We start from the raw sequence: 25,038 nt of genomic DNA, 5'->3' as shown, positions 1-25,038 counted from the left end.
ATTATTTTTTTATGGAAATATTTGTTTAACAGTTTTATGTTTATTTTTTTATTAGATATGTATAACAGTTTTTTCCCATAGAAAAATGTATTTGTATGTAATGTATTAAATGTATAACAGTTTTCTCTATAAAAAAATTTGGTAGAACAACATCGAATAACAGACGTTCCTTTAAAAGTTTAAGTTTAACCGTTTTTTAGTTTTACCATAGAAAAAAATCTGTATAACAGTTGTTATTAAGAGTTAATTTTGTGTATAACAGTTTTTTCTACAGAAAAATTTGTGTATAACAGTTATTTTCTTTTGAAAAATTACTCAACACCAGCTTTTTAGCAGTTAAATAAGTGTGTATAACTTTTTTCTAGAGAAAGTTTTGTGTATAACAGTTTTCTATATTAGAGTTTGCGTAAAACAGTTGTTTTATTAAAAATTGGCAAGATATTTACTTTTCCAATAAAAAATAATCATAATTTTTTATAATTTTATTTAAATTACTTTTCAACATAATGATTTCAATCATTCTTTATTTTCCTCATAAATATTTGATTTTTTATTAAAAAAGTTTTTTTCTTTTGTTTTAAACACTGTTCATTTAACAAATAAATTTAAATATAAATGTATGAAAATAAAAATGAAAACTTTATAGACCAGGTGTTTAGAAAATAAAAAAATATAAAGCAAACATGGCTAAAACAGCAAAACGGACAAAGGATTTTTAAGAAAAAAATACAATCAATAAAAAAAGATTTTGTTTTGCTAGTAAACTTTTCAAGTGAAGTAAAATAAGATAATTTACAACCAACAACAACAAGCAAGTAAACTCCATATGCAGAAGTTATGCTGAGATGGTTGGATAGGAGGAAGGAACATGTTAAACTTCATATATAGCCTCCTTACACGTTTAAATAAACATTGTAAAAACTACAACAACAAGAAAACAAGGAGCCAAAATAAAGAAGAACCAACAGAAAAAACCTTAAACATCTGTGCTGCCAACAACCATTTTGAAATAGGACATAATACAACAACAAGAAGAAAAAAAAGAGTTGTGAACATGTTGTAAATTACTAAAGTGTACTTAACTCACTCAGTGAAAAAAGTAAAGCAACAACAAGGATATAAGCAGCTAGCATTTACAGCAAAAACAACAACTTAAAACATATGGTTACAACTGTCACTTTGTTATACAGCAGCAATAACAACAACGAAACAAACTTACAAATCAGCTTTAAACAAATAAACAAACTGACAGACAAAGAATATGCAGCAAAAAAACAACAACCAAAAACAAAGTATCAGTAGAGTAGAGTCCATAATGAATATGGATGGGAGTGAGTGAGAGTAGTAGTACACTTCTAGTCTAGTCAGTATATAACTGTTACATACACACACACTCACCTAATAAAAACAAAATATTACTGTTTGTTTTGTAGTTGTTGTAGCCCACAATATAAACCGGTTCAATGCGCACCAATCAAATGTGCGTAAAGACAACAGAGAGGCGGGTTTATAGGAAGCAAACAAATACACACCATTCTACTCACACTTATAACTACAAAAACACTGAGACTGAGCAACAACTACAACAACAAGTCAACATAGTTAACAGTGCGCAAGTATAATAAAATGGAATCAAGTTGTTTTGTTGCTGCTTTTACTGTATTTACTCCCAAAAAACAAGTCCTCGTGCCAACCTTGTTGCTGTTGTTGTTGTTGTTGCTAGCAGAGTTGTAGTATATGAAACAGTAGTCTTAGTAGCTGCTGGCAGCAGTAGCAGAGGAAAAATGTAGCATTTGGTTAGCATTAGTAGACACTTTAGTTTTGTACTGATTTTACGTACGTGCGGGTGTTGCTTCTTCTACGCCACGGAGTCTATGAAAAATTAATCAAATAAGAAAACAAAAAAAAAAAAAACAAGAAAATCATCATTATAATTGCTACACAAACACCAACAACAACACTAACAGAAAGAAAAAAACGTAGTAGTTATAGTAAAAGTGGAGTGTACTGAGTTAAAAACCAACAGCAACAACAACAACAAACAAAGCGATTAAAGTAATTGCAAATTTAATTAACTTAACTAGTAGTACTGCTATAACAACAGCAGCAACAACAACAACTACGACAACAATTACTCTTCTCTATATAATATAATAAATAGTCAATGAGTGAATGACTGTTATATTTTTGTTGTGCTTTTTTTTGTTGCTGTTACTTGTCAAATTGTGTGCGTTAGAGTTATGTTGCAGTAATTATATGCAATTGCTCTGGCATTCATGTAACAGCGGTTTGACAATTGTGACAGGTCACGTGAGATTTTAATTTAATAAAAAAAATTTACTCAATAATTATACAACAAAATAAAAAAATCGTGTAAATGTTGTTAAAATTATAAAAATTTAAACACATAAAGTATTAAAAAATAATAATTTAAAAAAGTGCATTTAATAAAATTAAATTTAAAAAAATTATAAAAAATCTCCGAAAAAAACCCCAAATGTTGTTTTGTGTTATTTGAAAAAAATAGTTATTTTTTAAAAATTTTGTTTGCAACAAAAAAACCAACTGTGTTGTTGTTTTTATTTGAAACACACCATTCTTTTGTTGTATTATGGAAAGTAACGCCTTTGGTAGCAGTCATATACCTTCACAAGCATTGGTTGTTTTATCGGAGGCTGCTTCCGGTTTGCATGAGGCCTTAAGAGGCCAACGTCCATTTCCTTCAAGGGTAAGTTGACTTTTTTATTATAATCAAAATTTGTTCGATTACTAAAATACCGACGGATGAGAAACCAATAAAGTATTTCCCGAAAACTGTTTTTTTTTGCAAAAATTTTCTGTTTAAGAATTATTTTTTAAGAAAACTTTGCGTATAACAGTTATTTTATTAAGAAATCTTTCTGTATAACAGTTATTTTCTTAAGAAAACTTTGTGTATAACAGTTTTTCTTAGGAAACGTGTTTTTCTAAAGAAAAATACAGTTTTATTCTTAAGAACATATTGTGTATAATAGTTTTTTCTGAAGAACAAATGGAGTCAACAGTTTATAATTATGAAAATTTGTGTGTTAAAGCTTTTCTAAAGAAACAATTGTTATAACAATGTTGTTCTTAAGATTAAATTATGTATAAAAGTTATTTGTTAGGAACAACAGTTTCTTCTACAGAAAAGTTCGTGTGTAAACTTTCTTCTATAGAAAAATTTGAATATGAAATTTTTTTTTTTAAAACAAACTGTATATAACAGTTTTTTCTTAAGAACAAATCAAATATAACAATATTTTATAGCAAAATCCGTAAACACCAGTTTTTTCTAAAGAAAATGATTGTGTAACAGAAAATTTAAGAAAATTTGTTTATAACAATTTTTTCTATAAAAACAGTATAACAGTTTTTTAAAGAAAATTTCGAGTAAAAATAGATCTTCTATAGAAAAATAGAAGACATAACAGATTTTTTTATGAAAAATTAAAGTATAAGAGTTTTTCTTTAGAACAATTCTTGTATAACAGTTTTTTAACGATTTCTTAAAAAGAACTATAAAATTTTGGTATAACAGTTTTTTTTATAGCAAAATTAATAAACAGCAGTTGTTTTCACTAAGAAAATTTTGTATAACAGTTTTTTTTTTTTTTGAAACGAAAATGTTTGTATAACAGTTTCATTAAAAGAAAAATTGTGGGATTTATTATAATTTGGTCCATAACTTTTTTCTTTACAAAAAAAAAAATAAAATTACAAAATTTTTTTAAAAATTTTTGTATAACAGATTTTTTATAAAATTTTTTTATTATAACAGTTTTTTATAACTGTTTCTTCAATGGGAAAATTGGTGTGGTGAAAATTATTCTCTAGAAAACATCTTCAACAGCTTTTGTCTTAAAATATTTGATGTATAACAGTTTATTTGAATAAATCTGTTCTAAAAACAAACATTCACCATGAAATTACAATTTAAGGAATGTAACAATCATATTGATTTATTAGCTGTCAAATTTGCGACCTTATAACAGCGGCAAATTAAAGTGTCAAAAATTTTTTCTACCGTCGGCAACTTAAATGCGTTCGAACTATTAAAGTTTTTAAAAAGTTAGTTATGGATGGAATTCCAAAAAAATCTATCAGCTTTTTAAGATTTCAAATAAAAAAACATTCACTTAGAAGTGTTAACCCCAAAGCAACTAACATTCACTTTGGATTGTTAGACGGCAAATGGAAAACAGAATAAAAGTGTGAAGTAATCATAAGCCGTCGGCCAGTTATTGAATTTCTTCTTGAAGTATGTTTCACAATTAAAGTTTGTCTTCAAAAATTCGACACTCACTTTGAAATGTTAACTTAAAAACGTATTTTTACTTTATATTCTGATATTTTCATTGACAAGACAAAGTTCTTAAATAAATTTTGCCGAAAAATTTTAAAAATCTTAACCTTTTCCGTTATTCTATTGTGTTTTACGTCACTTTCAAATATCAGTAGGTATTTATTTTATTAATAAACTTCAGTGCATTTTATTAAAATATACAACAATCTATTGTTGTATAGAATCGCAAAAGAATTATAGCGGCTTTTAACTAAACCAAAATAAAATACCAAACATTTCAAACAATTTTAAAATGAAATCACAAAAAAATCTTATAAAAAAATGAAAACAGTTTTGTCTTTCAAACAACTTAAGAAAAATTAAACATCACATCACACATAAAAATTGACAAAGTTCCAAGTAAAACGAAACAAAGTCCAGCACATTAAATATTAACATACATATTTATGATAACTCTACAAATTTCACCTTGCAAAAAGCACAAACAGCAGAACAAACAGATCAATAGAACCATAATACAACAATAACAACAACAACAGCAGCAGCAGAAACAACTCACAGATATTTATTTATGCGCCATAAACTTGTCTTTAGTGATCCTCACAGCAAAGCAGTTAAAAACTTACAAACAGTTGCTGCTAACAAAACAATATATTCGAAATCAACTACTACGACTACTACTACTAACGGCAGGTATTGAATGGATAAATATCTTTTTGAATTTAAAATTTCGCGCTTATGGTAGCAGTTTATTTGACCGCAATAAATCAGCACACCCAATGAGGATGGATGTCGTGGACGATTGTTTAGAAACTTTTACTATAGTATTGAAGATCATAACCCACATTTTGGTATTGTTTTCTTCTTGTATTGAAAACATTATAGGAGTGACATTAAATGTTTGGGATTTTACTCTTTTAAAACAGTTGATCAGTAGAGATCACAATAAAGAAAGACACACGCACTTTTTTAAACCCGAAAGATTGGTTAGGGATGTGAAAATAGAAAGAAATGGATAATCGACAAGCGTTTAACTAAAGTCTGGAATATAGTTTGACTTAAAGATGGACTGCAGTTTAACTAGAGTCTGGATTATAGTATGTACTAGTTCAACTATAGTCTGGACTATAGTTTCACTATAGACTAAAATCTGGACTATAGTTTCACTAGTGACTAAAGTCTGGACTATAGTTGTCCTATAGTCTGGTCTATAGTATTGATTATAGTTTTACTATATTCTGGACTATAGTTCTACTATAGTCTAGACTATAATTCTACTATAGTCTGGACAATAGTTTTTCTATAGTCTTGACTATAGTTCTACTATAGTCTGGATTATAGTTCTGCTGTAGCCTGGACTATAGTTCTTTTATAGTCTGAACTATAGTTCTACTATAGTCTGGACTATAGTTCCACTATAATCTGGACTACAGGTCCACTATAGTTTGGACTATAGTTACAAAATAGTTCCTCTATACTCTGGACTATAATTCCACTATAGCCTAGACTATAGTTTGACTATAGAGTGGATCATAACTTCACTATAGACTTTATTATACTTCGACTATAGTCTGCAAATTTAGTGCTCTATAGTTCATATTAAGCTAATATATCTGTACAATCTGAACTAAAGTTAAATCCCTAATCTGCACTATATTGTACCCTAAAGAAAATTGCAGTTCATCTCATATTCGATTACTTTTATTTCTAAATTCCCCAACACTAACACTACTCTATTGTGTGTAGATTTTTACTGTTTCTTGACAATTTATGATTTTAAAGCTAAAGTTTTCAATCGAATATCTGTGATTGTTCTTTTTTGTTGAAACTCTTTCATTCTTAAAAAAGAAGATCTTTTTTACTCTTGTTTTTTTTTTTTTGTATTAAGCGCGAAGCAACTTTATAGCCAGTGGTTTAGTCTGTCATCATAAAACATGATCAATGATCATGACGCTAAAGCTACAAATGATGAAAAATATTTGTTGAATTTTAAAGAAAATTAAAATGCATAATAATGTAATGGTAAATATGTTAAACAAGGCATCAAACATCAAATAAACAATATGTCTTAAATGTTGGTTAAGATATATATTAATGTAAACCACTTTTTTTTTGTAACTCTTAATTAAATGTTTAATAACTGCATAATTAGATTACTTCACGCCTTAATTTTTTGTTCTGTAAGTGTTAAAATTAATTTTAAAAAAATATTAACAAGTTGTTAAATATTTCTTGCTCTCTTATGTTAACAGTTTATTATTTTGTAGTTGATCTTTTATTATGCCTTTAATGAGTAGTAGAGTGGTATTAAAACAGTAGTTGATTTTTAAACTGGTTTTATTATCATCATGGCAACACTGCTTCTGGCTTTTATTTTTAGGTTTACATTGTGGCCATAAAAAAAGAACCCCGGTAACAAATGCCAACAACAGCAAGTGAAAACATGGCTTATTGCTGCTTGTAAAATGGTTGCTTGTTTTTGTTACTGGTGATTATAAAATCATTCACGGACGTTAGGCCATTAATTAATAATAAGAAAAAAAAAAAGAAAACTACAACATTATGGTGTAAAAACAGCCAATAAACCAAATATACAGTTACAAATGTTGCATATTACACATTATAAATTAGTTGTTGCTATTGTTGTTGTTCTTGTTATAATTCTGTTGCATGATGCAGTTATTTTCGTCATTAATCAATAAATCAGTTTTGAGGTTTTGCAACAACAAAAAAATTTATACATATTAAGCCACATTTTATGCTTTTTAATTGCTCTAGATTTAAAAAAAAAGAACAACAACAATAAAATTTTTTACAGTTAAACTGTTACAAAACAACTGTAAAGTTGTTGAAGAAAATATCATTCACATGGAAGTGTTAGCTTCAAAACCATCACAAGTAATTGTAATTGGTTATTGGTCCATTACAAATTACAAGTAATTGTAATTAGAAAAACTTCAATTAAAATTACTAGTAATTTGTAAATGGATAGTGCTCAATTACATTTTACAAGTAATTGCAATATACCATGTAATAAATTACTTTGTGTAATCTTTACTCCCCTTGCCTGCAGTTAAGCTGTTACAAAACAACTGTAAAGTTGTTGAAGACAATATCATTCACAAGGAAGTGTTAGCTTCAAAACATTAAACACTCATTTTGAACTGTTAGCCGCCGAACTGATAACCTCATTACGGCAGCAAAATGAAATAGGAACTATTTTTTAACCGTCGGCAACTTTTCCAACAAGGTTTTGAATAAAAAACTTCCCAAGTAATATAATAAGGTTTTCAAGGAAAACTTTTAAAAACTTCTTAAAGAAGTTTTGTATATAGAAAACTCTATTCGGAACTTGAAAACAAGAAGTTTTTTATAGACAATTTTATAAAGAAGGTTTTCCTTACAAAACTTTTCAACGAAAGATTCAAAGGTTTTCTTTCTGTAGAAAACTTTTTAAAATAAGGATTCCTGTAGAAAAAAGAACAGGTTCTACAGAAAATATTTCAAAGAATGTTTAGAAAACTTTTAAAAAAGGTTTTCTATAGAAAATATATAAAAAAAGGTTTTCTATAGAATACTTTTCAAAGAAGTTTCTCTATAGAAAACATTTCAGAGAAGGTTTTCTATAGAAAACTTTTCGAAAAATGTTTTCTGTAGAAAACTTTTCAAAGAAGATTCTCTATAGAAAACTTTTTAAAGGAGATACTCTATAGAAAACTTTTCAAAGAAGTTTTCGTAGAAAACTTTTAAAAAAGGTTTTCTCTAGAAAATATATAAAAAAAGGTTTTCTATAGAAAACTTTTCAGAGAAGGTTTTCTATAGAAAACTTTTCAGAGAAGTTTTTCTATAGAAAACTTTTCGAAAAATGTTTTCTGTAGAAAACTTTTCAAAGAAGATTCTCTATAGATAACTTTTTAAAGAAGATACTCTATAGAAAACTTTTCAAAGAAGTTTTACAATAGAAAACTTTTTAAAGAAGGATTTCTGTAGAAAACTTTTTAAAGAATGATTTCTGTAGAATAAATAAGGTTTCCTTATTAAAAAACTTCTTTAAGGAAAAACATTTAAAAAAGTGTTTTTGTATAGAAAATTTTTAAATAAACATTTAAATATAAATAGTAAAAATTTCAAAAAATGTGTTCTATAGATAACTCTTAGAAGTGGAAAATAAAAATGTTTTTAGGAAAACATTTAACTTTTACTCAGGCGCGATTCTACGGGTGAAAAGGGGAAATTAACAACCCTCTCCCAAAAACCAAAAATTTTAAAGTTTAGTCCCACTTTTATATAAGGAATTAGTTCAAGATGAATCTCTTCGAAATGTTGTTAAATATCAATAAAAATATTTATTTTTTATAAGAGTAAAAGCATATTTTACGTTGTATTAATATATATAACAAATAAAGCATACCTTTAGGTGGCGGAATCAAATTGTTTTAGTTTTATCATAAATTCTTCAAAACTTACCTGTAAATAGAGAAAAGGAAAAAGGAAATTTAGTTTAGATTTATGAAATAAAAATATATATATATGATTCAATATAAAGTTAAATATAAGCAAGAATCTAGTCTATACTCTGGACTATTTTCTGATCTCAAGACAAGATCTGTAGTGTAAGTATAGGGAATAAATTGTAGTGTATAGTCAGGATATTATACCTTATAGTATGGACTATATTGTAGTCTTAAGCCTAGACTATAGTGTATTCTATAGTCTAAACAAAGTATAGTCTCTTGTCTGGACTATAGTTTGTATTATAATAAAGACTACTTTTTTTATATAGTAGTGGACTTGAACCTAAATCTTGAATTTTTCCTGGACCTACTTCTAATTTACAGTCTGGTTTAAAATATGCTTTAACTCTAATGTATTTCTATATTAAATGCTAGCAAATATTTCTACTAAAACAGTATGGAACAAAAGCATTATGATTTATAGCAAACTCTAAGGCCAAAAACTATAAATATTAAGAAATACATTCCTTTAACAGTCCTTGATAACAACAACAAACACATCCCTTTTTATTAAGCAGCATACCTTTATAAAGAAAACGAAAAGGACATTAATTTCATTACACTTAAGTTATGAGTTTAATTTCCGTATTTAACTAGTAATATTTTTTCCCAGTTGAAACATATTAATGTTATAATAATTTAGCATGAAAACATACATTTTGTTAATACAAAGTAAATAAATAAAATAAATATGAAAAGAAAAAACCTTAAAGGAAAAATGTAGTTATTTTTATATTATTGTTAGGAGAAAAAAACATAAATTTTATTAAACATAAGTTTTTTTTGCATAACTCTTGTTTTTTTTCTTCTTACAATTGCCACATAAATTTAGTTGTTACAACAAACCTTAAATAGTTAACAAATTGTATAAAAATCAATTTGTGGTTGTTTATTGAATTAAAATTGTTGTTGTTTATTGTTAAGAAATTTAATTTCAACAAAAATGTCTGTCTTAAATAAAAAACCTATAAATCTTATTAAAGTGACTTGAGACTATGAGAAGAGAGGGGGAAAATAACTTATTTCAAATTATTTGTAAACTATTGTCATTGTCAATAGATATTATCTGTGTTGGTTGAAAAAAACTGAATAAAAAATTACCCAGATGTAAGATTTATTAACCATGTTATTAATAAATTCCTTATTTAGAAAAACGAAACACTGTGGAATGGTTTGCTTAATACCAAATATATTGAATTTCCACTGTAGTGTGGAGTATTGCTATCAAACGGAATATATTCTAATCTGTAGTCTTGATTATATTCTAATCTAAATAGTTCAGACTATAGGGTTTGATCTCATCAGCTATGATGACTTGTTTCTAGTCCAGACTATAGACTATTCTATAGACTATAGACTATTCTATAGTCTATAGACTATTCTATAGTCTATAGAGTATAGATTATTCTATAGTCTAAAGACTATTCTATAGTCCAGACTATAGACTATTCTATAGTCCAGACTATACACTATTCTATAGTCCAGACTATAGGCTATTCTATAGTCCAGACTATAGGCTATTCTATAGTCCAGACTATAGACTATTCTATAGTCCAGACTATAGACTATTCTATAGTCCAGACTATAGACTATTCTATAGTCCAGACTATAGACTATTCTATAGTCCAGACTATAGACTATTCTATAGTCCAGACTATAGACTATTCTATAGTCCAGACTATAGACTATTCAATAGTCCAGACTATAGACTATTCTATAGTCCAGACTATAGACTATTCAATAGTCCAGACTATAGACTATTCTATAGTCCAGACTATAGACTATTCTATAGTCCAGACTATAGACTACTCTTAGTCCACACTATAGACTATTCTATAGCCCAGACTATAGACTATTCTATAGTCCAGACTATAGACTATTCTATAGTCCAGACTATAGACTATTCTATAGTCCAGACTATAGACTATTCTATAGTCCAGACTATAGACTATTCTATAGTCCAGACTATAGACTATTCTATAGTCCAGACTATAGACTATTCTATAGTCCAGACTATAGACTATTCTTTAGTTCAGACTATTCTATAGTCCAGACTATAGAATATTCTATAGTCCAGACTATAGAATATTCTATAGTCCAGACTATAGACTATTCTATAGTCCAGACTATTCTAAAGTCCAGTTTATAGTGGTTCTGGGTTATTTTATATTCTATATTCAAAGCATTATTTTAAAAGATTTTGTAAATGACTCCACTGTGTAATAGTATTTACTTTATCCATACGCCAAACTTACAACAAAAATTAACAATTATAATGATAACAAAACACAGCTGAGAGAGTGCGAGAGGAAAGAGAAGCTAACCATAGTTAACATTTGTATATTATTTGTTTTAAGTATTAATAATTTAAATTTCATAAAAATATGTAAATCATACAGACAATAAAACACCCTTTTTCTACTTGCATAAAATCTCAAAAAATAAAACACTTGTTTTTTTTCAAAAAAAAACAAAACAACTACAAGTCAATATATCAAATTTTAACTAAAGAATTTTGTATTACAAATCACTGCTTAAAACCAACCCGAAAAAACACCCTCTGGTCGAAAAAAAACAACTAAATCTTATTAAAAATACTGATAATAGCAAATGTAAACAATAGACAAATATTTGTCATAAATAAAAAATACAAAAAAAGAAGAAGATAATAATGCAAATTATTTGACTAAGTTGAAAAACCACCCTAATGCCAGACAATTTAACGCCAAATAAATATGTTCTGTAGACAAATGTCTGTAAATTGGGAGGAGTTGTGTGGTTGGTTAGTGGACACCTGCTAATGTTACAATTGTTTAACAAATATAAATTATAGCGCAAAGTAATAAATTCTATTTAAATAAATCTAAACAATAGAAATCTATAGTGTAGTATCAAAACGAGTAGCAGTGATTTGCCTTGAATTTAATACAAATAATTAGCAATTGTTAACATAAGTAGATGTCATATTGAAAGAATAATAGATATAACTTCTTAATATGACACTTCTACAGCTGCCAGACTGTCATTTGCATATTTAAGTGGAAGAGTAAGTGTACAAGTGTCATTGTAACAAGATGTTAATTTTGACAAAGTGAGGAGGATTTCAATACGAAATGTAAATAATAGAATAAAATATGAAAATTTAATTTTGAAATAGAAAAAACCTTAGAACGAATTACAATTGAAGTGAAACAGAACTGAACTAGAACTGAACAAGAACTGAACTAGAACTGAAGTAGAACTGAACTACAACTGAACTAGAACTGAACTAGAATTGAACTAGAACTGAACTAGAAATGAACTAGAACTGAACTAGAACTGAACTAGAACTGAACTAGAACTGAACTAGAACTGAACTAGAACTGAACTAGAACTGAACTAGAACTGAACTAGAACTGAACAAGAACTGAACTAGAACTGAACTAGAACTGAACTAGAACTGAACTAGAACTGAACTAGAACTGGAACTGAACTGAACTAGAACTGAACTAGAACTGAACTAGAACTGAACAAGAACTGAACTAGAACTGAACTAGAACTGAACTAGAACTGAACTAGAACTGAACTAGAACTGAACTAGAACTGAACTAGAACTGAACTAGAACTGAACTAGAACTGAACTAGAACTGAACTAAAACTGAACTAGAACTGAACTAGAACTGAACTAGAACTAAACTAGAACTGAACTAGAACTGAACTAGAACTGAACTAGAACTGAACTAGAACTGAACTAGAACTGAACTAGAACTGAACTAGAACTGAACTAGAACTGAACTAGAACTGAACTAGAACTGAACTAGAACTGAACTAGAACTGAACTAGAACTGAACTAGAACTGAACTAGAACTGAACTAGAACTGAACTAGAACTGAACTGAACTAGAACTGAACTGAACTAGAACTGAACTAGAACTGAAATAGAACTAAACTTGAACTGAAATACAACTTAACTAGAACTGAACTAAAAATGAACTAGAATTGATCTAGAACTGAACTAGAAGGGAACTAGAGCTAAACTAGAACTAAACTAGAACTGAACTAAAGCTGAACTAGAAGTGAACTCGAACTGAACTAGAACTGAACTAACACTGAACTAGAACTAAACTGAGCTAGAAATGAACTAGAAGAACATAATTGGTACAGAATATTTAAAACATAATCATTATTTGTTCATAATTCTATACCTTGACTATTTTTAAACTCTCTCCCTCTCTTTCTCTCTCTCTTCTACATGTCAAGGTTATACAAGTAATTATAGAAATTTTTCAAAACAAACAGGAAAATACTTAAAACCACTTCCATACCAAACGTGTGGACATAAACGCCAACACACAAATTTTACAACTTGTGATAAACTCCATTTGTTATGTGGTTTTAACAATTTTCAACATATCACACTTCCATACCAACCGAAAATATTCTCTATGTTATCAATGATATATGCTCATTAGCAGCTTAAGCCAAAACAACAATACAAGAGTTAAACTTTTGTTTTGTTATAGTCACCAGAAAGCCTCCTAGTAACCAGCTAAACCATCTCCCCCCTCTCTCACCACTTTCATTCAAAAATAACACATAAATTATTTCAACAACAACCAGCATGTTTGTTAAATGAGAAAGAGTAATTGATGTCTATGTTTTTGTGATATTTTGCTCTCCCCCTTGTCGATGGTTTTTTGGGGGGGACTCTAGTGTTGACAACATGTGTGTGATATTTAAGTGTTAATTTAATGTCAAAATTTAAACACTTGAAATAAAGCGGGAAATTTTGTTTAAAAGACCCATTATTGCTATAAATACTAATTTGTTTTGAACAATTTTATGATTTGAAAATTATATATTTTTTTTATAATACAGAAAACGTTTTTCCATTTATGCAAATTTTCCATATAACAGAGTTTTCCCTTTTATTTCCAAAGCAAAAATCTATATAAAAATAACGTCAATTTTTAGTCAAGCATAAACAATACACATGAACATGAGTTTGCAAAAAAAAACCTCCCATTCCTTGATATGACACACATCATTTAAGTGTAAATGATATGTTTAGCACAAAAAGTATGTTTGTCACAGTCACATTTCTTACCCCCCAAACGATAGATACCACACCACCCTTCTTCTTTTTTTAGGCAAGATTTTCTTTCAATATGTGAGAAAATAAGGAAATAAATTTTTTAGAAAATAAAAAACTTTCACCCACTTTTTAAAATGATAAAAGTTCAGTGATGTGTTTACATTGATGATAATCGTTTACAGATATTGTTGTTATAATGACAATTTCTTTAAATCCCTTTAATACTTTTTGTTTTTGTTATAAATGATGTGTGTTGTTGGTACAAGTGTGTGATTTTAAATAAACTTTTTTTGCAAAATGTTCAATATGCATAATTTGGAACAAGTTGTAAATTTTATTTTAAATGTCTTTAATAAAATAGAAATTTACATCATGAACTAATTTAAACAACCACAATTTAACGAAAATAAAATTGTTTATATCATAAACGGAACCAAAGTTAATCAGAATTGATATAGAACTGAACTAGATATAAACTAGAAATGAACTAGAATTTAACTAAAACTGAACAAGAACTGAACTAAAGCTGAACTAGAGCTGAACTAGAACTGAACTAAAACGGAACTGAACTGACCGAGAACTAAACTAGAACTGAAGAGAACCAGAACTGAACTTAACTAGAACTGAACCAGAACTGAATTAGAACTGAATTAGAACTGAACTAGAACTGAACCAGAACTGAACTAGAACTGAAGTAGAACTGAACTAGAACTGAACTAGAACTGAACTAGAACTGAACTAGAACTGAACTAGAACTGAACTAGAACTGAACTAGAACTGAACTAGAACTGAACTAGAACTGAACTAGAACTGAACTAGAACTGAACTAGAACTGAACTAGAACTGAACTAGAACTGAAATAGAACTGAACTAGAACTAAACTAGAACACAACCAGAACTGAACTAGAACTGAACCAAAACTGAACTAGAACTGAAACAGAACTGAACTAGAACTGAATTAGACCTGAACTAGAACTAAACTAGGACTTAACATTTGCTGAACTAAAACTGAACCAGAACTAGATCTGCACTAGAATTAAACTAAACTTTACTAAACTAGAACTAATATAGACCCAATTTTAATCAAAAATTTAAAAATTAAATTTTCTATTTAATTTTACATCTTTTATTAACAATATATTAAAGTATTCATCCCTTTCATTTAAACTAAAAACTACCAATTTAAAGAAAACTTTCTAATTTAATACAACCATAATCCCATCACTCACCATTACTTAACCCTTTTCAATAACTACTTTGAAAGCTACTCAACACCCTGCCTGACCCTGGATTATAAGGATAAATATACAGAAATGACCATAAGCAAAACTTATTATTAAAATTTTTTTAATATTAGAAAATATTCATAGATTAAACTGTCAATTTTTTGTTTGATGAATTATTAATTTGATGAAATATTAATTTTGTAAAAACGATTTTTTCTCTATTTCCTTTTACAGTTACCTGACGCCAAAGATCTCCACAATATGTCACTAGTCGGCAGTTATGGTTCACATTTGCTGCACAGCTTTCATCCACATCTCCTGCAAACCCTCAATCATCATGGCATGCTGGCCAATGGCTCAGCAGCGGCGGCCAGCTATTTTGCCAGCGAACGGGCTGCCTTAGGCAAGCCGTCGGTGTTATCGAACTTTCAATTGCCCTCCGCGTTTTCCCCACCAAAATATATAGGAATTTCATTGGATCAGGTAAATATAGAAAACTAGAGCATTATCTTTATAAAATTACAAATTTATTTTCTTTTAATAAATAGAATTTAAAATTTTAATTTTGTACTTTTTCAGAATCTTTTCAATGGCAATGATTCATTTCGCACAGATTCAGCCAGCCCTACTTGCACATCACATGAGTCTTTAGAAGGCTCAAATGATTATGATGGTGAAAAGGGTGAAAGTCCACGTAGTAATACATCCGATCCCAGAGACTTAAGGCGTAAGTAATACTTTTTTTATTAAAAGGTGGGGGTGGTTTATAGCAAAATTGTGAATAAAAAAATTTGCATGTTGCCAAATATTTGCTGATAAAATTTAAATGAAAAGGTTTTTTTTGATACTTGGTTGTGATAAAAATCTTTTTGACGATATGTTTATTTATTTTGTTACAAATTTAATTTTTTTCCTTGTTGTATTTTTTTCTTTTTTGCTTAATTTTAACGCTTGACTTGTTAGTTTGACAGTCAACCCACTTGTGTCTGTCAGGGGGACATCAAGTGGCTGTTTCTTTTTTTCTTGCATTTTTTTCATGAAAAGTTTTTTATTGAATTTGAGGAGTTTTTGCTTAAAAAGTGTGGGGAAGTAACTTTAAGAGGATTTTGTTTCTATTTCAATTGATATAAATTATTTAATACGCAAATTTTGTTTCTAAGATAAAAATCTAACAAGGATTATTTATGAAAAGTTTAGGCAAAAATGCTTCCAATTGATTGGAGTTACCGAAATGAACTAAAACTTGCCCTGGATTTAACTAGAACAGAACTAGAACAGAACTAGAGCTGAACTAGAGCTGAACTAGAACAGAACTAGAACAAAACTAGAACAAAACTAGAACAAAACTAGAACAGAACTAGAACAGAACTAGAACAGAACTAAGTAACTAGAATAGAACATCAACAAGAACAGAACAAGAACAGAACAAGAACAGAACAAGAACAGAACAAGAACAGAACAAGAACAGAACAAGAACAGAACAAGAACAGAACAAGAACAGAACAAGAACAGAACAAGAACAGAACAAGAACAAGAACAGAACAAGAACAGAACAATAACAGAACAATAACAGAACAATAACAGAACAATAACAGAACAATAACAGAACAATAACAAAACAATAACAGAACAAGAACATAGCTAGAACAGAACTAGAACTGACCTGGAACTAAACTAGAACTGAATAAGTATTGAACTAGAACTTAACTAAAACTGAGCAGAACTGGAAACAGAACTGAAATAAAATTGTAGCGGAGATGGAGAACGGAACTGGATCTGTCAGAAAATATTATAAAATGTAAAGCAAAAAGAAACTAGATAGAAGAGCGAAACTGAAACTGTGAATGGAGAATAAAATAGATATAAACGAAATTATAACTGATAAAGAGTGGAACTAGAATAAGGTAGTAAGAAACTAGAACTGATGAATAAAGAAACTAAAACTGATTTTAACCGGAATCAAATATTTATATAGAATTTAAAGCACAATTTGTACAATTTTCTTAATAGCCATTAATTTAATTAATTAACGTTAAATCTCCTTAACCAAATTAATGTTGCACACACACACACCATTAAAAAAAGCATAAAATTACAATTTTAACATGATTAATACATTTATAATTAGCTGAGGCCAAAACATTTGGTAACACTTGTGTTTTAAAATTGTATATTGTACAACGTAATTAATATTGAAAACTTGTGAAACACTTTTGCAGAAAACACACAAACAAATGGAAGAGAATGACTAAGAAGATTGTATATTGTAAATAAATCTTATGAATTATGATTTTAATGTTACTAATTGTTTTTGTTTTCAATGAAACTATAACAATACGAAACAAAAATTCTAAAGCTGTAAACATATGGCTAAATAGGAAGAGATCTAAATGAATTGGTATTTTTATAAGGAAAAAGTACTCACGTTTGTTGGTTGATGCCTTATGAATGAACAAAATCTATATAAACATCAAAAGCAATAAACAAAAAATGTTGCCAATGTTACACAAATAAACAAAACCACCAAAGAGTGGTTGCTGCTGTTGCTGCATGCCACACACAATGGCGTAAAACAGCAAAAGTCAAAAAGTCTTTGACGCCAGCCAAACAATACATGAAATCTGAAATTGTTTTCGAAAAAGAACACACACACACACAACAGCAGCCAACCAACAACCCTTTAACTTTTGGGAATGTTTACAAAAATCCATATGTCGAAAGGAGTAAGAGCAAATGTCTACGTTTGGTGGGGGAGTTGGAGTAGATGGTTTTATATTTTTGTGATAAAGTGTTTTAAATGTCGCGTGCTAAGCTTGTTGTATTTTAATGATTTTATGAAATTTTCAAAGGATTTACCATATTAAGTGTGGAAACGAAATAAATTTTATTTATAGAGTTTACAAAAAAATAAGAGAAAAAGGCTTAACATGCAACATGTTGCAAGTACGTGCATTTTTAGATAATTTTTTTTTGACAAAAGTTTATTGTATGTGATTTTATTTTTAAATAACAACACTTAATTATGCTTATTAGCTGTTTGTTTAGACAAGAGTTATTGTTTTAAAAAAGCTCTTGAGAAACTCAAAAAGGCTAATTTTAAGATACAACGGGATCAAAGCACCCTAGCCGCAGGAGTACAGAATATAAAGCTTTTTTATATTTGAAAAATTAATAAAAATTATTTTTTTCGCGAATCTCTTTAAGACCAACAAAAAAACCTCAACATTCGACTCCCTTTCACTTATTCTTTCCCCCTTTCCCATTTTTAACAAACTATATACTTTTCTCTCTTCCCCTTAATAATATCAAGTTCGTAACAAAATTTTAACATTCTCTCCCCTTCCGGCAAATGAAACACTTTTGCTGCAAATAACAATTTGTTTCGATGATGTTGTAAATGATTGATAAGTTTTGTGGAATTTTTTATATTAAAATTCATATTACACGCTTAAAGAGACGCGACTTCAAACAAAAAACTAAATTTATTATTTACAATTATTATTTTTTGAACAATTATAGAGCAACAACGTTTTCAAAACACACATTAGTAGAAGTATCCATTACATTTTTAATAACTGCACTTGCTCTCTCTAACCCCCTTAGAGAGAGAAAAAAACACTAGTTAGTTTATAGTTAGTCAACCATGTGTAAACAAATTATCCTTAAGTGGTAAGAGGTAAGTGAGGAAAAAATGTTGCCAAAATATTGTTTTAATTTTCCTCATGTGTTTTAGTTTGTTTTTGTTTTAATTGGTTAACCAAAATAATAGGCCTGTGTCTGGCAATGAAATTTTACCCATTTAAATGGTTTTGTGCTTTTTTTTGCGCATATTTACCATTAAAATGTATTTGTTATTATGTGGAAAATATAGAATATGTCATACAGATTTAAAGTGAAAGCTCGTTGAAAGGGAAATAAAGCAAAAGAAGAGTTTAGCTCTAGAAAGCTGTTTTTACAGAAAAGCTTTTTTTATAAAAAGCTTTTTACAAAAAGCTTTTTATATAAAAAGATTCTTCCAAAAAAATATTTCTATAGAAAGTATTTTCAATAAAAAAAAACTTTTTATGGAAAACCCTTCTATAAAGAAATTTTTCTTTAGAAATTCTTTGCTATAAAAGCATTTCTAACGGAAAGCTTTTTCTATAAAACTAAGTTTTTAGAAATCTCTCGCTAAAAACAGTTTTTCTATTAAAAGGTTTCTTCAGAAAGCTGGTTTAATAATAAGTTATTCAAGAGAAAGCTTTTACTATAAAAATCTGTTTTCAGAAAGCTCTCTCTATAAGCAGTTTTCCTATTAAAAGCTTTCATCAGAAAATTTTTTATAAAACTATGCTATTAGAGCTTTTTATGAAACAATTTGTACATCAAGCTTTTTTAAAATAAGTTTTTATGGAAAACTTTTCTACAGAAAACATTTCCTAGGACTTTTCTAAAGAAAGATTTTTATCTATAAAATGCTTTTCGTAAGAAAGCTTTTTCGCTATAAAATGCTTTTCTAAAGAAAGCTATTTCTATAAAAAGCGCAGTACACAAAACTTTTTTTATAAAACGTTTTTCGAACAGTTGTTGAATGGAAAGTGTTTTTTTTATGAAAAGGCAATGTCCTAAAAGCTTTTTTAATAAAACTTTTTCTACAGTAAGCTTTGGAATATGAAGTTTCTATTAAAGGCTCTATGTATTCAAAACACATTTTCTTTGTAAAATAAGTTTTTGTAAAAAGCTGTCACTACACAGAAAGCATTTTTTGTTTAGAAGTTCGAGGTTATCTAACGAAAGCTTGATCTATAAAAAGCTTAATATACAAATGTTTATTACTGGAAATCTTTTTCTTTAGAAATCGTTTTCTTATAAAAAGCTTTTCCTACTTATGATAGCACATCATGAACTTATCTAATAAAAGATAAAATGTTCATGATATACATATGTAGCTTTTTGTATAAGAACTTTTTATAAAAAGCTTCAAGAAAAAGCTTTTTTAGAGAAAAATTTCTTTATGAAAAAGTTTCTGCAGAAAGTTTTTTCTTAAAAAAAAGCTTTTTCTAAAAATAAAGCTTTTCCAAAGAATGCTTTGAAAGATTTATCTATATAAAAAAACTTAAAAAAAAGAAACAAAAAAATAGAAAAATATGTTTTATGAAAAATTTTGATAAATATCTTTTATTTATAAAATTTTTGTAAAAAAATGAAAAATGAAAAGAAAAAAGTTTTTCCATAAAAAAAGATTTTGTATTAAACAAGTTTTCTTTGAAGACTTTTGTATTAATTAATTTGTCATAACAAAATAAAATGTTTCTTAAGCAAATAAATCCTTTCAAATGAGCTTTTACTGTTTAAGCATTTGTATATTCTATGCCCAATGTTAAAGGTCACGTTTATGACAAGTGTTTCCTAAAGTTTTTTCTTTTGTGCAAAAAAATGTGGTAAACATTGTTATTTTTTTAATTTTATCCGACGCATTTCAAATGCAAATGTCAGTTGCCAATTATAATTTTAATTTCAGGGAATAAATTTTAAACGAATACATGCTGTGATTTAAAATGGCAAAATTAAAAATAAAACAAAAACCTTTAAAATCAAAGATTTTTTGTAAATGCTCAACAAATGAAAAAAAACATAAATTATCACTTTCTAGTGTTTAAATGGTCATGTAAAATATGCTACGTGTTGAAAATATTTAGAAACCAATTAAAATTTTGTTATATATTACACAAAACCAATACAATATATATCCTATAAAATAAATAAAACAAATCAAATAAAATTCCTGCATAAAATTAACAAAAAAAAAAGAACAATATTTATAGCTTAACACATAAAACTCTTTAAATAAATTGCCCTTTTATTTTTAGAGAGATAAAAATAATGTAGAATTTATTTCTAAAACACTATAAAGTGTTAAGGAATTTGTTAGATTTAAGGGGGAGGAATTTTGTTACAAAATAATTTATTGTTTTTTCTATACAATTAAATCTTTTACAGATGCCCATAGAAATGACAAACCCTCTACATCTTGTGCCTCATCGATGGCCGCTGTTTCAGCAGCGGCTGCTGCTGCCGTAGCCTCTATAGCTTCCAGTCAAGCATCTACTTCTGCCACCAACTCTCATTTACATCATCATCCCCACCCTCATCCACATCATGCTCATCATTTATCCTCCATGGCTTCACATCATCATCATCACCATCATCCCAATAGCAGTTTATTAGCTGCCGCCAATATGACTCATAATCTAGGTTTAGCCGCCCATGCTGGTTTGCGTCCTCCACCTGGTCATGTTCCCGATATGTGTCCGGTTTGTGGTATTAAGTTGTCACCCGAAGAATGGAATTCACATTTTCTTACCGAATTGGATCGTTTGTATAAGTTAAGTTCGGGTATGGAGAGATCGAATTTACAAGCTACCTATATGTTTGCCCCGCCCTGTCCCTCGCAAGAGAATGCCATACGAACAAGCCATAACAGATGGGAGGTGAGTACAAAGTTATTAAAGGATTTCTTTTATATAGAATAGAGCTTATTGACATAGTAATTGGTAGTTTAAGAAAAATAGAACTTTTTGTAAAAAAGCTTTTGATAAAAATCTTTTAACTCAAATAGCTTTATTAAACTTTTTATAAAGTTTTCTTTAAATACCTTCTTTCGTTGCATTTTTTATAGAAGTTTTCTTCTCTATTTTAATATAAAAAAATATTTAATAAAAAAGCTTTCTTTAGAAAAGCTTTTGTTAATTTTTTCTGTAAAAAACTCCTTTCAATCCAAATATTTATTAAAAATTTTTTATAGAAATCTTCATTTTCTAGAGAATTTTTTTATAAAAGCTTTTTCTAAGAAGCCGCTTCATAAGTTTTATAGGCAAGTTTTTTTAAAGAAAACAAAAAGCTTTTGATATAAAATATCAATATTTTTGTAAAACGATAGAAGATTTTTTTCATTACGGAACTAAATTGAAATAAAAACGTTTTTATAAAAGCTGTGTACATAAAAACTTTCCAAAGGAAAGTTTTCTATAATAATACTAATTTCTTTTAATAAAAGCTTTCTATAGAACAAATTCTCTATTCCAATACAAAAAAATCCATTGAAAACTTTAATAAAATTTAGCTTTTGTTAAAATGCCTTCCATAAGAAAGCTTTCTACATAAAGCTGATCTTTGTTTAGAAAACCTTCATAAAGAAACTCTTTTTTATTTTTTTTATTAAAAATTATTTAATTTAAAAGCTTTCCATATAATAAAGCCTTAAAAAATGTTTCTATAAAAAAAAAATTAATTAGAAATGCTTTCTATAGAAAAATATTTAATACAAAAGCTTTAATAAAGTTGTCTATAGAAAAAGTTTACATACAAAATATTTCTTTAGAAAAAGCTTTCTACAAATAAAGCTTTAAATAAAAGTTTTAATGAAACATATTTCTATAGAAAAGCTTTTTATAAAAAGTACTTTTATATTAAAGCTTTTAAAAAAACTTTCTATAGGAAAAGCTTTCTAAAGATTTAGAAAAAAGTTTATATAGCAAAAGTTTTGCTATATAAAAAAAGCTTTTCATGACATGAGTCTATATTTTTTTATCCCCTTTCCCAGACCTTTCAACGTATCCGCAACAATCGCCAAAATCGCCTACGTATCAAGGTGCGCAAGCGAAAATATGGCGATATGTACTTCATGGAAAATATGTTCTGCAATTCCTGTCCCATCTGTACAAAACGTAAATATGCCATAGAAACGGGTAAAATGCCACCCGACGATGAAACACATAAAATTCAAGAAGAAATCGAAACTGTTGATGTGGAATCATGTAATGATGATATACCCGATTCGGGTTCTGAACTACACCAACAGCAACAACAGCAGCAGCATTCACAATCAGTACATCATGCTCATATGCCAGCGTTAAGCGGTAGTAGCAGCCATAGTAGTAGCCATGGCAGTTCAAATGGAGGCGGTAGTAGTAGTATGGGTGCCAATCTTCATAATAGCAATAGTCAACCGGGAAAATTGGATGGTATTTTATATAGAACAGCCTGTGTAATGAATAAGGAGAGTGGAGGAGGTGAAGAAGATATAAGCACAAATGTGGCAACAACAAGTACCAACAGTAATAGCAGTTCGGGTAGTACGACTAACTGGACAGAGGCACATGCTGCTAGTAATGCAACACATGGTCACATAAGTGGTAAGTGGGGAAATGGGTTGTGAAACGATGTTTTTATTAATTTTAATTTGTTTTTGTATTTAGTTAAAAATGTTAGTGAATTATCTTCGACTACACATCATTATTATAATGCCGATTCTTGTCATGAGGAAAGACAAGCTAAAGATATGTCCATGGAGACGTGTAACAATGACAGTGATGAAGATGTTATTGTGGATGATGATGATTCTATAAAAATGAGTTCTTATAATAAAAAACGAAAATATGAAGAGGCCACCGTAGGCAGTAGTAGGTGGGTTAAAGGGTTTATAAGTAAATAACAAAGAAACAAGATTAATTTTTTCAATTTCTTAATAACAGAATTTTAGAGAATCCTTCCCCAGTAGAGGAAAGACCACGATCAGAACCACAAGTAACCAGTACCGAAACAGGGGTGGATCATACACACAATAACAACAATAATAACACTTCCAAATATACCGCTTTTGAGGATTTAAGAAATAAATGTCATCAGCAGCAACAACAGCAGCAGCCAATGGATACTGATTCTCCTCCAGGACATGGAATAATGACAGGATTAACACAATTGGACACAAAGGTGGGAAATAGTTCGGATATAAAACCGGACAAAGATGAAAACAAATGTTTCATTTGTAAGGTAAATTTTTAAGTTGCTTATGATTTCTTTTGATTTTTGATTTAAGAATGCTTTTTTAAATTTGTTATTTTTTTATTAGGACACTTAAACTCTAACACATTACAACCCTTATTAACTGATAAATAATATAATATTCTTTTTTCTTTATCTTTAAGACAGGTATAAAAGATCTAACATCCGATAGTTTCTTAAGAGGACGTAATTTTTATTTTCATCAAAGTTGTGCCAATGTTATGAGCAGTTATCGTCTAAATAAAGAATTATCTCATCAACCACATTTATCCCAGACGTCAAACAACAACAACAACAATAAACACAGCAACAACAATCAAGAATCTGAAATATCGTCCGAACATAAACCCCAAATACAACAGTCCCAAATCGATACGGCCAGCCAGAATGAAAGTTAATTATTTTAAGAAAATTTATCAAAAAATTAAACATTAAAGAAGAAAACAAATCAAATGTAAAATAAATATAAAGAAAATTTTAAACTTATAGAAAATATTAATTAAAGTAGAAATTTAGAAAAAAAAATTAATTATGAAAAATTTTTAAGTTTTTTTTTTTGTTCCAGACATTTACAGCAAAATCTATGAAGATGAAAACAACTAAATTTTAATTTTATTTATTTGTTTGTAAATGTCTTATCTAAGAAAATTGTAATTGTATGTAATTGTAAAAATTTGTTTTTTGTATTAAATTTTTCTTTAAATATTTCTATTGTTGTAGTTAATAACAATAAAAAAAGGAGCGTTTTCAAATGAAAAAAATACTATGCCTTTAAACTTAAGGCCTAATTTAACAACTGAATAACACTCTATTTCATAAATAAGTATTTTTTCTTTCTCTGTTCTGTATAAAAAATTTTTAAAATTTTTTGTTTTTTTTTTATTATTATTAACATTATGTTAATGTTTTAGTTTTCTTTTTTATTATATACTTTTTTTAGATAAATTTTAATTTAAACTAAATTTTAAAATGCTAGACATGTAATTTTAAGCTAATAATTGTTATTTATAATTTAATTAAATGAAATAATGCCACAGCAACAACAAAAAAATCATTTTAAATTGATTAAAATAAAAAA

General features: G+C 28.2%; 1 protein-coding gene across 4 annotated transcripts; it reads left to right on the top strand.

The window, feature by feature from the left end:
- Nucleotides 1–2,492: 2,492 nt before the first annotated feature.
- On the top strand, nt 2,493–24,795 carry LOC111679906 (protein Teyrha-meyrha). Of its 4 annotated transcripts, none has more exons than XM_046951329.1 (8): nt 2,493–2,728; nt 15,372–15,620; nt 15,717–15,864; nt 21,117–21,607; nt 22,720–23,311; nt 23,375–23,582; nt 23,651–23,888; nt 24,104–24,795. In XM_046951329.1, the coding sequence occupies exons 1-8, from the start codon at nt 2,612–2,614 to the stop codon at nt 24,356–24,358; spliced, it is 2,298 nt and encodes a 765-aa protein (XP_046807285.1). In that variant the 5' UTR covers nt 2,493–2,611; the 3' UTR covers nt 24,359–24,795. The 4 variants fall into 4 exon arrangements, with proteins under 4 accessions (XP_046807285.1, XP_046807284.1, XP_046807286.1 ...); XM_046951328.1 differs by having other exon boundaries at nt 23,651–23,948; XM_046951330.1 differs by having other exon boundaries at nt 23,651–23,948; nt 24,108–24,248.
- Nucleotides 24,796–25,038: the final 243 nt, after the last annotated feature.

This window comes from Lucilia cuprina, chromosome 5, assembly GCF_022045245.1.
Source record: "Lucilia cuprina isolate Lc7/37 chromosome 5, ASM2204524v1, whole genome shotgun sequence".
NCBI lineage: Eukaryota > Metazoa > Arthropoda > Insecta > Diptera > Calliphoridae > Lucilia > Lucilia cuprina.
This window is presented reverse-complemented; position numbering and strand designations above follow the sequence as displayed.

What these genes read in the sequence shown, in the direction of transcription:
- LOC111679906 (XM_046951328.1), top strand. Translation starts at nt 2,612, where the DNA reads ATGGAAAGTAACGCCTTTGGTAGCAGTCATATACCTTCACAAGCATTG. An exon ending in TAGGAATTTCATTGGATCAG is followed by an intron (nt 15,621 to 15,716) that starts GTAAATATAGAA and finishes GTACTTTTTCAG; the next exon opens with AATCTTTTCAATGGCAATGA. An exon ending in CGATCCCAGAGACTTAAGGC is followed by an intron (nt 15,865 to 21,116) that starts GTAAGTAATACT and finishes AATCTTTTACAG; the next exon opens with ATGCCCATAGAAATGACAAA.